General features: G+C 40.1%; 1 protein-coding gene across 1 annotated transcript in view; it reads left to right on the top strand.

Annotated features, from left to right (window-relative positions):
- The window catches only part of psme4b (proteasome activator subunit 4b), a 48,379-nt gene extending 33,220 nt beyond the window's left edge, over positions 1 to 15,159 (top strand). Inside the window, exons 33-47 of the mRNA XM_085170947.1 lie at positions 738 to 819; positions 1,102 to 1,255; positions 1,729 to 1,795; positions 1,888 to 2,013; positions 2,263 to 2,415; positions 2,577 to 2,681; positions 3,737 to 3,828; positions 4,002 to 4,133; positions 4,327 to 4,529; positions 6,244 to 6,329; positions 6,510 to 6,638; positions 8,430 to 8,585; positions 9,516 to 9,654; positions 9,819 to 9,952; positions 14,276 to 15,159. Coding sequence (XP_085027073.1) covers positions 738 to 819; positions 1,102 to 1,255; positions 1,729 to 1,795; positions 1,888 to 2,013; positions 2,263 to 2,415; positions 2,577 to 2,681; positions 3,737 to 3,828; positions 4,002 to 4,133; positions 4,327 to 4,529; positions 6,244 to 6,329; positions 6,510 to 6,638; positions 8,430 to 8,585; positions 9,516 to 9,654; positions 9,819 to 9,952; positions 14,276 to 14,410 — 1,893 coding nt within the window. The 3' untranslated portion in view covers positions 14,411 to 15,159. The remainder of the gene's footprint in view (positions 1 to 737; positions 820 to 1,101; positions 1,256 to 1,728; positions 1,796 to 1,887; positions 2,014 to 2,262; positions 2,416 to 2,576; positions 2,682 to 3,736; positions 3,829 to 4,001; positions 4,134 to 4,326; positions 4,530 to 6,243; positions 6,330 to 6,509; positions 6,639 to 8,429; positions 8,586 to 9,515; positions 9,655 to 9,818; positions 9,953 to 14,275) is intronic.
- Positions 15,160 to 15,715: the final 556 nt, after the last annotated feature.

Genomic DNA, 15,715 nt, shown 5'->3' with positions numbered 1-15,715 from the left:
GCGCTCTGGCTAAAATCCCCTTTTTTTATTTAACTTGTTGGACAACCGAACACTCGCTGTGTAAAAGTGCTGTGCTCACATCAGTTTGCAGGATACATAATTAATTGCTTAGCTGCAGACCATTAAACAGTATGTAAACATACCTGCATGTGTCACTTAAATCCTGTTGTGCTTTCATGATTATATATATTTGTGCACTGCAGTCTAAGACAGTCATCTGCAAATTCAACAACCATTTCTATTTATTTATTTATTTTTTCTCTGTAAAAGCGGCTCATGCAAAGTGTAGAATTTATTGAAAACACAGCTAGAGTTTCACTTTTACAGTTATTTGTTTGTATTCAGGTGTGTAATTGAGCAAAATGTCATACCTCTCCAAAGCATAACTGAACAGCGCAGACAAAAGAAAAGAGTGTAAGCTAAGCAAAAAGAGACCTGTGCAAAAAGTGCAATTTAATGGAGCTAAGACACAAAAACTATCATAAAAGCAGAAGCAATTCAAAGATTAGCTACAACACTGAGACCAGGCTGTTCTCCAGTTCGCTATCAAACGACTGCCGGTAGTGTCAGCATTTTTTAATACCCACAGCACTTTTACTGGCCCTAAAGGATCCCCTGTGACTGTGGCTAAAACTGTCTCCCTGTAGAGGTCAAGTAGGGTCACTACAGTTTGTGGCAACAGTTACGATGATAAACTTGTTTTACTCTTGTTTTGGGTAATATTTCCCACCTGTTAGGTTGCAATCTCGGCAATGGCTGGTATCCTGAAGCAGCTGAAACGACTGAGTAAGAAAGTGGCCGTAAAGCCATCAGATATCAGTGAGTTTACATCCAAATGCACACAATCAACCACCAACTACATTATTCAGCTTTCATGTTTATTTCTAAAGCAGGATTTTTAGTTTCGAACTTTAGTAAGATAATAGTTATAATCAGTTGAAATCAACCACTTTGAAACAATAACATCTAAATTTGCTTTAAAAATTGCTATAAACCACAAGAGCTTTCCACCACAAACACACATTTCCCCACAAATAAGACAAATAGCACTCTTGTGTATGAGTGTAAAGGGTGCTTTCTGTTATTGCTTTGTATTTGTAGGTGGGATCGAGGAAACTGATGGGCTGTGCGTGGGGGATCGGGAGGGAAATCGCTGGCTGCAGTACGACAGCAACAACCTACCTCTGACTCAGGAAAAGTGGGACTCTCAGTGTTTTGTGGAGAAGACACACTGGGGATACTACTCGTGGCCGAGGTGAAGACCGTGACTGAGAGATGAGGCGTTGGATGTAGAAACGGAAAGGCTGATTAACTGCTTGCTTGCAAGGAGCTAAGTAGCTGATTGACTTAACTGCGTGGTTGATTTGATGCTTGGCTTTGTGGCGTTGTGACCACGTTTATGCGTGTGTGGCTAAGTGCCGGATGACGCGGCTCTGAGTGGATGGATAACTAGCAGGGTGTTGAACTCGCCTTCTGTCACGGCCTGTCCCAGATAAGGCTGACGGAACGACTTACTGTCTGGCCTAGATAGAAGAATTGATGTATAAGTATAGCGCCGGGTGCCTGTCTTCTGTCTTGGTATTCAGACGCCTTGCTGACTACTGACTTTATAATCATTCATTTATCCTTGCTGCTTGTTTGAAGACAGTATGTGTCTATCCAGATTTTTCCTTTGTGTTGTTATCTATAAATCATCGCAGCCTCTTCTTTGTCTCCTGCTCCTTTCAGAGAAATGATGATCTATGCATCTTCGGAAAAGCCAAAAGATGACCTGCCATACGAGGAGATGAGTGAGGTGCGTGCTCATACAGGGCCACACACAGAATCATTCAGCGAAGCCTCACTATACCTATTATTACATTTTGGCTGTGTTTGTGTGTCACACAGGGTGAAAAGATCATCTTTGAATACTTCTCGGACCCAGAATTTATTGATCAGCTGATCGAGTTTCTCTCTCTGGAGGATCGGAAAGGAAAGGACAGCTTCAACCCTCGACGTTTTCTCCTCTTCAAGGTGCAGTTGTCATCCTCAATCGATCTGACAGACCTTATACAAAGAAGTGACGCAGCATAATGACACTAGCCAAGGCTGAATCGAACTCCACAGTGCTGCATTTTCTATCATCAACTTTTGTGATTCATTTTTCTCCATCATGCAGCGGTTTACTTGTGTCAAGCAAAACCCTGCTTTCCTTTTTTCTCCCTTTTTTCCTGGTAAAAATACACACACACACAAACTCACATGCTCGTGCTTGATTGGCAGGGGCTCTTTCGTAACTATGGTGACGCATTCCTGCCATTACTCCGGCCTCACCTGGAGCAGCTTGCCAGTGACCCCCATGAGAGCTCCCAGCGCTGTGTGTGTGAGATTACTGCAGGGTTAATCAGAGGCAGTAAACACTGGAGCTTCGGCAAGGTACTGGACACACACACACACACACACACACACACACACACACACACACACACACACACACACACAGTGAGAAACGTACACACTGCACCACTTTTTGATAAGAAGAGTCAATATTAATAAAAACTTCCATTATTGTGTATGTGTGTGTGCGTGTGCCTCAGGTGGAAAAGTTATGGCAGCTTTTGTGCCCTTTGATCAAGACGGCATTAACCAACATCACAGTGGAAACCTACACAGACTGGGGAACCTGCATCGCTACTGCTTGTGTGAGTTGCTCACATGCATACAAATCCACTATAGATAACTCAGGGCTTGTTATAAAAAGTAGGACATTTTTTTTGTTTAATAGCTAAATAAGATTTTCAGAAGCTGATATTTTAAAAATCTACAGAGCATGTGAAAATTGTCAGATTTGCCTTGACGACACCTTTTAAAGCACAAACTCTTCCTCGCTATTCTATTATTGTTCCTTTATGGTAGTGCAGTGCTGGCTGACATTTGTACTATTGTATGCATTGTATGTGCATTGTAAACTGCCATTACCCCCCCCCCCCCCCCCAAAAAAAAAGAAAATACAACTTTGAGAAACCCTTTTACTTCTCACATGGCCCATATTAAGTTTTTATTTGTCTTCTATTTTTCAAACCACATTCTTTATCATTTTCGCCTTATGTTTAGTGTCAATGCAAGTATGCTACCCTAACAAGTAAAACCAGGTTGAGATATTAGATATTAGGTTTATTAAGCATTTATACTCACCAGGCAGAGGACTGTACTCAGATAGGCTGTGGTATTTAAGCGATGCTTAGCTGGTACTAAGGGGCCCAGAGTGTAGAAAGAAACGCAGTCTGCCCGTTCCCCTGTGACATCAACAAAGCATTTTTTCCCAGAAGCTGCTGCTCACTGGATATTTTTCTCTTTTTCAGACCATTCTCTGTAAACCCTAGAGATGGTTGAATCAGCTTTCTCCCCCATTCTGATCAAATTGATCTCTAGGTCACCTTGATCATGTCTACATGCCTAAATGCACTGGATTGGCTGATTAGGTATTTGTATAAATGACAGTCCATTTAGCTGCATTATTGACTGTGTTATTCATCACACATTCCTTTGAATTAAACAGAACAGCTTTGCTTACCATAAACTGTTCTTGCCTTTTTTTTATTGGAGCATAAAACATGCTGTTTGGAACAATGAGGGCATAAGGCTATACCTGAGCTATCCAGTTTTGTTTTGTTTTTTATTATGATTATGCAAAAACAAAACAATAAAAAGCCAATTATGAAAATTATTTTTGTTCGTATTGAATGCTGTCCAACAGGAGGGAAGAGAACCCAGGAAACTCCACTGGCTGTTTGAGTTGCTGATGGAGAGCCCCCTCAGCGGAGAGGGCAGCTCATTCAGAGATGCCAGGTAATGTATGTGTGTGCATGATAACTGCATACAAAGTATTTGCAGTATTTAAGAGGTTTCTGATTTCAGGCTGCAGTAGTAACCTGAGCTGACGTATGCTGAGCAGACATGCCCGCAATAACACAACGACCCCCCCCATTCTTCCATCTGCCCCCTCTCTTTGTCTCTGTCAGTTTGCTGTATGTGCTTCAGGGAGGTCTGGCTCAGCAGCAGTGGAGAGTTTCTGAACTGCTGCACAGGCTGCTAGCCTACCTGGAGCCCAAGCTCACCCAGGTGTATAAAAATGTCAGGGAGCGCATTGGCAGGTGAAGAACTTATTCTGAATTACATAATTGTGTCTAAACGAGTTAATCTCATTAGCTTGTGTGTACTGTTTGGGTTGTTCAAATTAGAGGCTCGTTATTTATCTCTAACTGTCTCATCTGTGCCCGTACTGGATTTCCCTCTCATCTCTCTCCTTTCTGCTCCCTTACCCTTTTTCTGCTCTTTTCTCTCCAGTGTCCTGACCTATATCTTCATGATAGACGTGGCTCTGCCCCACACCCGGCCCACTACCTCCCCCCATGTGGCAGAATTCGTCACACGGGTCCTAGAGCGACTCAAGCCCCTCACAACGGAGCCGGAGATCCACAACCACGTACACGAGGAGAACACCCAGGAGACAGATGAGCGCACCCAGGCTGTCAAACTACTCAAGACGGGTCAGAATGTGGATGAAAAGAAGTAAACTGTGTGTCTTTTAGGCAGGAAGGCCAGGGACAGACAGTGGCTGCATGTCTCTCTCTCTCTCTTGCTATATAAGCTTGTTCTCTTGGTGAAATAGACAGTCATACTAAAACTAGATGGACCAAATTAAAAGCTGTGATTCTTCATTGATTTCACCTTTCAAATTTATTTTAAACGGTAGTGAGGTGTAGATCGATAGGAAATTTCGCCCGTGTGTGTTCAAGCATGTCAAAAAGGAATTATGGAAAGGAGTCCAACTCAATATTTGGATAGGTCTCTTTAGTATAATATGTAATTTGTCCAGGTCACATAAGGAAGTCATTTAAACTACATTTCATATTGATTTTGCTTTCGTCATAGAGGCTAGTCTAATTTAACCAATTGTATTCAGGCAAAATGAAATTTCAAGCGTTCAGAAGCAAATTGTCTTTTCGATGAAGGAGTGTTCCTGCATAACATTTATAGTGGAAAGACGATGCAGCAAAGAGTCAGAAGTATGAATTTGCAATTTTTGAGTCTAGCTGTGTTGTGTTGGCACAACCTACATAAATATGAACTACAATTTGATTACAAAGATAGTAGCTTGCTGAAATGAAAAGAATAAAAATTCAAAATTTGAAGTGATGTAGGTGAGCAATTGAATTTATTAGTTAATTGTATGGCTGAGTAATGTATTATCCAGACAAAACAGATAAAGAGTTGCAATTGTTACCAGCATTGATTAAAAATATATATAAGGTGTTACTAATAAAAATGTAAATAGCTAGCTGAAATACGTGAAACGATCTAAGGAAAGTATGGCTTAAAAGTAGCAGTTTAATTGTTGTGAATTAATAATCAAAATAGTTAAAACCGCTAATAGAATTACTGATTAAAAAATGAAAGTGGTATTTCAACATAGGAGATAAAAATGAGCAGGCAGGTGGGCAGATGACATGAACACAGAGGTCAGAGGTCAATTATTTATATTATTGTGTATGAATTTTCTAATTTACTGAAAATCACATGTTAAGGGAGTAATACCTTCAAGTAGCAGATTAATCATTTAAATAGAAAAAAAGTTAACAGTCATAGTCAGCTCAACTGCCTAACCCTAAATAGTAATTCACATTCAGTTATAATGAGGTAAGATAGATGCTTTTGAACATGAGAGGTTTTTGTGATTAAATGATTCTTGAGACCATTATGTAGATTACATTAGATGAAAGAGGATGGCAAAGTTTTATAATGTTAAATACTTTAAACTAATACCTATGCAGAATGTTTTTCCAGTGAAAGATAGACAGACACATATGCAAACCTCTACATGTAAAAATTACCTAGCGATTGAAGATAGAAAGTTATTTGAACTTAAAGATTTTGTAATTATTTTTGCAGATTTTATTGTATTACAGTAGTCACGCCAGCTTCGGGTTTTTTTGTAGTTTGCCACAGACTGAATTTAGATCTCATTTCTTTGCCTCAGTATTTGTGCATTGCTGCTCTTTCGGTTTCTGTTATTACTGTAATCTCCATTATACAGACAAATATCTGGCTGTGGAATTATACAAGTCATTAGATACTAAATAATGATAGATTGTGTTTTATTACCAGAGCCACGCAGCTCCAGTTCTGTGGGGTTTTTTATCATTTGCCAGCAATTCAAACTCTCCTTGTGTGTTTATGTGTGTATATATGTGCTATTTGCAGTCTTAAAATGGCTGATGACGAGTGCAGGGCGAACCTTTACCACTCCTGTTCAACAGCAGCTACAGCTCCTGCCTCTACTCTTCAAGGTAAGAACAAACACACACACGCACACACACACAGGTTCTAGCACAGCATTATTACCCACTCAATCTTACTTGCCCATTAAACTCAATTTCTCTCTTCATTTACTCAAAATGGTGCGTTGCTCCTTGTCTTTCTACCTCTCTCCCTCTCTCTCTCTCTCTGTTTTCTCTCTCCTCCTGCAGATTGCCCCGGTGGAGATTGATGAGAGCTATGATGAGATGAAGCAGGATGCACGCACGTGTCTCTCTCTCATGTCCCAGGGCCTGCTGTATCCTGAGCACATCCCTCTGGTTTTGGCTGCACTGGAAGAGGTAATATGTACACACAAATCCAGAAATACTCACAAAAGCACACACTCACAACTGCCTCACCTGCCTGCTGTCAATGTTCCAAGCCTAACCTCCCAAGGTATTGTGTTAGACTAAAAACAACCTATGCTATTTTAATTAGCTCGCAGAATTTCTGCGGTGAGTTTTTATGTGAGTGGTACCCCTGTTGTGAAATAGCGGTTCTAAAACTACCTTCATATCGAAGGGATGAGGAAGTATTGCAACATTTTTTTTTGTTTCTGTGTTCTGGGAAGTCCTGGGTGTAAACAGTTATTTAAAGGAATAGTTTCATTTGGTGGGAAATCCTTACTTTATTGCTTTGTTTTATTTTTGATCGAACACCAAAAGGTTTTCATGTGGATCTGGTGCTGTGCACAATGAAAAGTTGCAGATCAACAACTGTTGATGGTAATTTGTAGGCAGCAGAAATTTGATACAGACTTTCAGAATCGATTGTAACAGGTTTTGTAACCTAACCCTAATCCTGACTTTTCATGCAGAGCCATCATCAGGTCTGTGCTTTAATTTATTAAGGTTTATAAGCACATACACTACACTGAGAAAAGTACTGTTCTGCCTACAGTGTCATGAAAAAGGTTTATTTACCCTTAATAAATTAAATAATTTATTCTATATTAATGCCATTCACTCCTACATAGTTTACTGAAGCATGTCTTACCATCTTGGCTACCACTCTGGAGTATTTATTTGTACATGCTGACAACTCTCAAATCTGATTTGTAAAAAAAAAAAGCTCAGCATGGTAAGCGAGCCATGAGATGAGGCTTAAAACCTTTTTTCTTAGCTGCTTCATGTTTGGCTGCGCATCCATCACTGATAAAAGCAGCTGAAATGAGCTTACTTAAAAGGGAGGCTAGCCTTAGCCTTAGTGATAGGATGATGGCCTTGGTCATTTAGAAGGTACTCGGAGTAGAGCCACAACTCCTCCACATCGAAAGGAGTCAGTGTTCTGGATATGCCTCACTGACAGGAGGACATTATATCACTTTACTGGTTTCTAGGAATTAATTGGTATCCCCCAGAAGAGCTGGATCAGGTGGCTAGGGATAGGGAGGTGTGGCTGTCTCAGGTAACCTGAAACCAGATGGATGGACGAATGGATGAAAAATTTTCCTCATTAAGTTATATTTTAGTTTATGGATACAGATGGTCAAGAGTTGTGATAGGAATGCCTGTTTACATATTTATTATGATAACCATTGATTTGGATGATAACGAGTAGATATTTGTGAAATCTTGTAAACCCCAGCTGAGAAGCATCAGGAAACAACATAAATATGATATATATTAGCCCGTTTGTTTGTTTATTAGGTCTTTGCTGGTATGGCCAGCACCAGATTCCAAAATGTCTTTCTTCTGTTGCAATCTGTATTTTTATTTTGCATTAAAATGTGGACAGTGTAACCAAATGCACCAAAGTGGTATAGAATGTGGTATAGAATATGGTAGGTGTATATGGCATACCCTTATTTATACACATTCTGTGTATATTTATACTTAGTGAAATAGATGTGCGATTATGAATATGTTGGCATACTTATATTGTGCAGGCACAGCCTCACAGAGTCATCCACATGCTTCTTGAAAGATTTTAATTGCATGAAAAGAGCAAGTATTACATGTGGATCTTGTGTACTCGAGTTTATATATCTTTTATGAGCAAGATATCACCTTCAGGGCCTTTGGGGCATCAGTACAAACTCCAACTTGTCTCTCATTATCTCATCTCTTTTTTCTCTCCCCTCTCCTTAGATGGCAGGCAGCAGGTCATGGCATGCACGCTTCTCAGTGCTGACCTACCTCCAGATCATGGTTTTCTACAATTTGTTTACTCTGCTCAGTGTGCCCGCTGAGGTTCTCCGCATTCGAAAACTGGTGATGCAGCTGCTGCTAGATGAGCAGCTTGAGGTAACGTATTCACAAGCGCTGGTTTAACACAGCCCCTGGGATCTCTGTCAGGAGATAATAAAGGGCTGCTTTTCTACCTAAACCTTAATCCATCTTTTCCATTCACAGTTATTGCTTAAAAATAACAGTCTGTCTCAGTGCTCACTGTAGTTACAGGGATGTTGATTGAGTACTGTGGCTGCCTGAAATCTCTTTGTCTGTGGCAGCTTGGACGATCTAAAAATAACATTCAAGCTAAACCCAAAACAATTGTTTATTTGTCTTGACTTTAAATCCTCTAAATTACTTACTAATGTTTATTTATTGAATCGAATAAAAAAAAAGCTTTACAACTGGTGCTCGGAGAACAGAAGTCTCTTGAAATATTGAGTAATGTCAGCTTTTGAGCAATCAATGTCCCACTTGTCTTGCTTTTAAACCCTTTAAACTGTCTACGTTTATTGATCTGGATGTACAGCACAGGTGAAAATCAATAACTCCTGCACTCCAATTGAATTGTCTAAATTACCAACACAGGTCCTTCTCTTAATATTTTGTTAACTGTGTGAGTGTAGAGTTGATTAATGCTTTGTCCTCGTATCACTGTCTGTTACAGTGCCTCAACCATCACTCAGAGCTTATTCATAATTTATGCAAAGTGATGCAGGAAGGCAGTGATGTTCTGCAACTGAATTTTACATCAGCTCAGCTCAGCATCTATCCCTCCTCCTCCTCCTCCCCTTCCTTTGCTTATATCTGTCCCGTGTACCTTGCTGTTCACCGATCTCCTTGGGCTCGCCTCCCTTAATAAATTGCGCATGCATTCCTTGCCTCTAAAAATGCCTCGTGTTCTCCACAGCACTCTTTATTTGTCAGTTCTGATCTTCAAGGACCTGTTTTTTCCTCCCTCTTTCTCTCCTTCCTGTCCCGCCTTTCTCCTTCTCATCGTAGGTGAGGGACATGGCATGCACCACCCTCAGTGGTTTACTGCAGTGCCAGTTCTTCCCTCTGGACTCCAGTCTGCAGACACAGCTCCAGACGCTGAGTCAGACTTGCCTCCCCAAGGCCCGAGGGGAGCTGGCCTCTACAGGTACACACACACACATTTCCGTGTGTGTCACAATTGCACAGTGAGGCAATCACAATAATACTTGCCCTATTACCCTTTCTTATCCCAGGGGAAATGCGAACCTTGAGATTCGAAGAGCTATTTTAACTCTCCCTTTGTGTGTGTGTGTGTGTGTGTGTGTGTAGATTTAGTGCGGCGCCATGCTGGAGTGCTCGGCCTCAGTGCGTGCATCCTGTCGAGCCCCTATGATGTCCCAGACTGGATGCCTCAGATATTGATGGACCTGAGCAGCCATCTCAATGACCCACAGCCTATAGAGGTGCGCGCACGCATTAGCCCCACCACACACACTCATATATAAACATCTAGCTCAAAACAGTGTGAGCTGAAAGAATACAATTTCATTGTCCAATTGAGGAGAAAATTGTGTCTTTGGTCTTACTTCAGGCATGAAGAATACATACAATGTAATCCGTAGAGCAGAGTTTGAATAATACATTATAGTGGTGTGGAGCCAATGATGACGATGGTTTAGTGCCTCTCCCATAGGAAAGTGAAAAAGATGAGAAAGAAAATCCAATAAAATACAGTTAAAATATTGTATTTGTAAAAATGTTGACTAACATGTCTGTTACTGTAAATCATAGGCTGAATTTAAAAGGTGGAGATATCCATAATGATGATATCCGTATCCATGAGCTCCTGCTGTTCATATTTTCACGTGTCAAAGTAGGATCGTGGCCCCACGTTTGGGGTTATTTGGAGTCAGAAATGTCAGTGTTTGGCAAGTCAACGGAGTGCTAACTTATCAATCTATACTAGCAAACTTGGCTACCAACTTTCCGCTCAGTGTCATCCTCAGAGTCATGCAGCCGATTAGCACGATTGCTGCAGAATCACTAAACTACCGTGAACCACATCCATATACATAGGTAATCACAGATACATGTAAAATACACATAAAAAAAAAAGTCAGGAAGGTGTTCTTATCATCTCATCATCATCAGATTAATTACTGACTTTCCTTCTTTAGCCGAATAACTTTATCCTTCATTCTTAGCTAACTAGAAACAACAGTTTCTAACAGTGTGCAATGAATAAATTATTTTTCCAAATTAGTTTTTAATTATTGTAAACAGTTTAGATCGTTGCTGCAAATATTTTCAGCTGCTAATCTGCATTTTACATTATGTGTCTCTAGATAGAGGATTTACCAGCCAAAACGGGAACTTTTGAATTTGCAGTTCATGTACTTAAACTAAGTGTAGGCTTCATTGTAATAGATAGTGGCTGTAATCAAGGGTGGGTATGAGCGTTCACTGTTCAAAACAAATGAAACAAGAAAAACAGTTGCTATCAACATTCGTTTTATTGCAGGACTTTACTACGGACTTTAATGGAAATGTTCCACTACCGAGAAACAGCACATCACTTTGGGCTCACGTATATTAGTTTACATAAACGTTTGGCCCTGAATCATGCATTACATCTTGTTTATCTAGAAGCCAAATATCTTTACATTCACACTTGAGAAATAACAATCCTCTTTTCCCTGCTGTGGTTGCCAGATTAAAAATTATTCTGTTGCCTTTTTATTATACATACCAGTGTATGGAAAAAGACAAACGCGGACAAACTCTCAGGCCTCTGGTACAGAGCAGTTAACAGTTATATAGACTGCATAGAGCTATATACTGCATATTTTTTTTAATAAAAAATACTTGTTTGCATTGAAAAGGGAAAGTTTTTAACTACTCATAAAGTAACTGTTTGTTTATACACTTGGATGTATGCTCTGTTGCATGTGTTGTGTGAAGGCACCATTTCTATATGATCCCAGGCATGTTTTTCTGCATTGTGTTCTATAAAAATCTAGGATGCTTTCACACTTGGTCCCTTTCAGCCCTCTTAACAACTCAGAGCTATTAGTCAGTATTTTTTGCGCATATGTGAACACTTCAACTGAACTCAGATGAAGGCATGAGAACACCAGGTATTTCTCTTTCTCCCACATGCACACAGCAGTGGAGGAAACATTGGCTCCCTTTAAGTCATTTTAGTCATAACAAACCTGTAAAAGCACTCTGCTGAAAATGCTGTTAAATTAAATATGATACAAACGCCTAACTAGTGGACTGCAGCTAATGATTATTATTCATGATGGATTGATCTGCGTCGTTTTTCTACTTTAGTCAATTTTTTTGTTTTATAGAAATTCTGAAAATAATAAGTACCATCAGACTGCCCTCATTGGTCTTTTTTTAATCTACTTCATGAAGACTGAGCTGTGTCCTTTTAAAAAGACTAATAAGTGATCGTGTCCCTAATTTCATGATGCCTTCATTGGTCAACAAAAAGCAGATACCAGTTTATCTGTGACTGGTCAATATCAGCCAGCTGATGTATCACCAGGGCTTTAGCAATGAGGCAGATAATTGTATTTTTTCATGAATGGGATGTTGAGCTTTGTCAGCGTGTAGAGGACTAAATGTGCACTGATGAACCATGCTCTAAAAGCGATACTTAAGATGTATGTCTATTTTTATTCTTGGATGCTAAAAAAGTAGCTTTGCATGATTCATAGTTCAGATCATTACTTATTTACCAAATATTTACCATATACAGTGGGGCAAAAAAGTATTTAGTCAGCCACCGATTGTGCAAGTTCCCCCACTTAAAATGATGACAGAGGTCAGTAATTTGCACCAGAGGTACACTTCAACTGTGAGAGACAGAATGTGAAAAAAAAATCCATGAATTCACATGGTAGGATTTGTAAAGAATTTATTCGTAAATCAGGGTGGAAAATAAGTATTTGGTCAATAACAAAAATACAACTCAATACTTTGTAACATAACCTTTGTTGGCAATAACAGAGGTCAAACGTTTACTATAGGTCTTTACCAGGTTTGCACACACAGTAGCTGGTATTTTGGCCCATTCCTCCATGCAGATCTTCCCAAGAGCAGTGATGTTTTGGGGCTGTCGCCGAGCAACACGGACTTTCAACTCCCGCCACAGATTTTCTATGGGGTTGAGGTCTGGAGACTGGCTAGGCCACTCCAGGAATTTCAAATGCTTCTTACGGAGCCACTCCTTTGTTGCCCGGGCGGTGTGTTTTGGATCATTGTCATGTTGGAAGACCCAGCCTCGTTTCATCTTCAAAGTTCTCACTGATGGAAGGAGGTTTTGGCTCAAAATCTCACGATACTTGGCCCCATTCATTCTGTCCTTAACACGGATCAGTCGTCCTGTCCCCTTGGCAGAAAAACAGCCCCATAGCATGATGTTTCCACCCCCATGCTTCACAGTAGGTATGGTGTTCTTGGGATGCAACTCAGTATTCTTCTTCCTCCAAACACGACGAGTTGAGTTTATACCAAAAAGTTCTACTTTGGTTTCATCTGACCACATGACATTCTCCCAATCCTCTGCTGTATCATCCATGTGCTCTCTGGCAAACTTCAGACGGGCCTGGACATGCACTGGCTTCAGCAGCGGAACACGTCTGGCACTGCGGGATTTGATTCCCTGCCGTTGTAGTGTGTTACTGATGGTGACCTTTGTTACTTTGGTCCCAGCTCTCTGCAGGTCATTCACCAGGTCCCCCCGTGTGGTTCTGGGATCTTTGCTCACCGTTCTCATGATCATTTTGACCCCACGGGATGAGATCTTGCATGGAGCCCCAGATCGAGGGAGATTATCAGTGATCTTGTATGTCTTCCATTTTCTGATGATTGCTCCCACAGTTGATTTTTTCACACCAAGCTGCTTGCCTATTGTAGATTCACTCTTCCCAGTCTGGTGCAGGTCTACAATTCTTTTCCCGGTGTCCTTCGAAAGCTCTTTGGTCTTGGCCATGGCGGAGTTTGGAGTCTGACTGGTTGAGGCTGTGGACAGGTGTCTTTTATACAGATGATGAGGTCAAACAGGTGCCATTCATACAGGTAACGAGTGGGGGACAGAAAAGCTTCTTACAGAAGACGTTACAGGTCTGTGAGAGCCAGGGATTTTCCTTGTTTGAGGTGACCAAATACTTATTTTCCACCCTGATTTACGAATAAATTCTTTACAAATCCTACCATGTGAATTCATGGATTTTTTTTTCACATTCTGTCTCTCACAGTTGAAGTGTACCTCTGGTGCAAATTACTGACCTCTGTCATCATTTTAAGTGGGGGAACTTGCACAATCGGTGGCTGACTAAATACTTTTTTGCCCCACTGTATGTGGCCTTGTTGCCACATCTCAGTTCATATTCTGTGTAAAACAAACTCTTTTAGGTCCCCTCCTCCCTCCTTTAAGCCATTTTTGTTCTGATTGGCTGCCCTTCACATGAAAACAGCAGTTTGAACAGGTCTCATGTGTTCACAGCCAAAGCGCCAGCCACTAGAACTCTGTAGGATATCATACAGAACTAAGATTGGAAAAAAAATATTGCATCATAGAGATTTCGGTCTTCATACAGGTTTAATATGAGCATCCACCATGTTTTCGATGAAAGAAAGCAGGAAAAAAACCCAATAAAAGTCCAGTAAAGCTGATAAACTCACTTGTGTTTTGTGGTGTTGTTTCTAAATGTGCACACTGCATTCACCTAGATTATGTTTATGCATGATGATTTTGATTTTCTTACCCAAAGATGACGGTGAAGAAGACCTTGTCAGAATTTCGGCGTACTCACCACGATAACTGGCAGGAGCATCGACAGTGCTTCACTGACGATCAGCTGCTCGTGCTCACAGACCTGCTGGTGTCACCCTGTTATTACGCCTAGACAGCAATTTCCTGCCTTCCCAGGTCTTCATAACCCATGTAGGACCACTACCAGAGAAATTAATTACACAACGGCTGGGAACTCCAGTCTTGTGCAGCCTGTAAAATAATATCTGATAATGCTAGCAGGGCGCTCTCCCTCTGGAACCTCACTTGCCACCGTTGGCCTTCACTAAACCCAGCAAGTAAGCAAATCTGGGCAAAATGGTTTCAAATTTTTAACTAGCATGGTATTTTTAGTCAAAGGTGGCCACTTTAGAGGGAAAGGTTTGGTTTATATTGAGAAAGTCTTTTTATTGCTAATCATCATTGTTCCGGTATGTACTTTTAAAAGAGTTCTAACTTGTGCACGTTATTAAATACAAGGAAGACATTTCTTCATGATAGTGTTCATGTGTGAAATTATAATAATAATATATATAAATGTATGCAATATATTCAGAAAATATTTGTGAAATTGTAATATAAAAATTATCGTTGTTGTATTTCTACAGCTATATTGTAATACAACACTTATAAAGCTATTTTAAAGCACTCATGATATATAATACCTCATATTGACATTAATTATATAATTTATATAAATAAAAAGAAGAAATAAAAATTGTATATATCATATTAGATCATAAAAATCTGTGACCTGCAGTAACAATGGTGTCATATTTCTATAGGCCACATTTTGTCATGTTCTGCATTAGTTCTGCACTGAGAATTTACCGTGTCCTGTGAAATAAATGCATTATTTGTAAAGTGTGGTGCTTCTTTTTGAGTGTTGCATGTTTGCAGGGTGGGCTGACTGTATAAAGCACCAGCTGTTTAGCTCTGTACAGCCATGTCACATAGCAGTACACTTCATTCTGTGCAGAGCTCAAACATAAAAGCTTCTTCTTGCAAGGATAGTTTTGTGCCACTGCGCCCTGTTACTAGAGCCTGTGCACATTAGCACCAGCGTAGCTAGACCCTTTTTACTGCTGCAGCCTAGTAAGATCTCAGGTCTGAGTTTTAACAAGTACCAGGAGTCATTTAGATTAAGACATGAAAAGAGCAGGGTTTTTTTTTTTTTGAATGCACAATGTCAAAAAGCTTTTAGTGCTAAAACTTGAAATATATTCTACAGTTGAATGCTTGAAAAACTTAAGTGTCTAAACTTTGTGTTTTGACTTATTTTCATAGATTATATATTAATAATTATCCATCTGTTTTCTTAACCCCTCATCTATGTCAGGGTTGTGAGGGACATAGCATTTAAAGCCTATTCTAGCTTTAAATTGGGTGAGAAGGAGGGTAAACAGTGGACAGATCACCA

The sequence above is a fragment of the Neolamprologus multifasciatus genome, chromosome 8, assembly GCF_963576455.1.
Source record: "Neolamprologus multifasciatus chromosome 8, fNeoMul1.2, whole genome shotgun sequence".
Lineage (NCBI taxonomy): Eukaryota > Metazoa > Chordata > Actinopteri > Cichliformes > Cichlidae > Neolamprologus > Neolamprologus multifasciatus.
The sequence above is the reverse complement of the archived record's forward strand: the minus strand, read 5'-3'. Positions and strand labels throughout refer to the sequence as shown.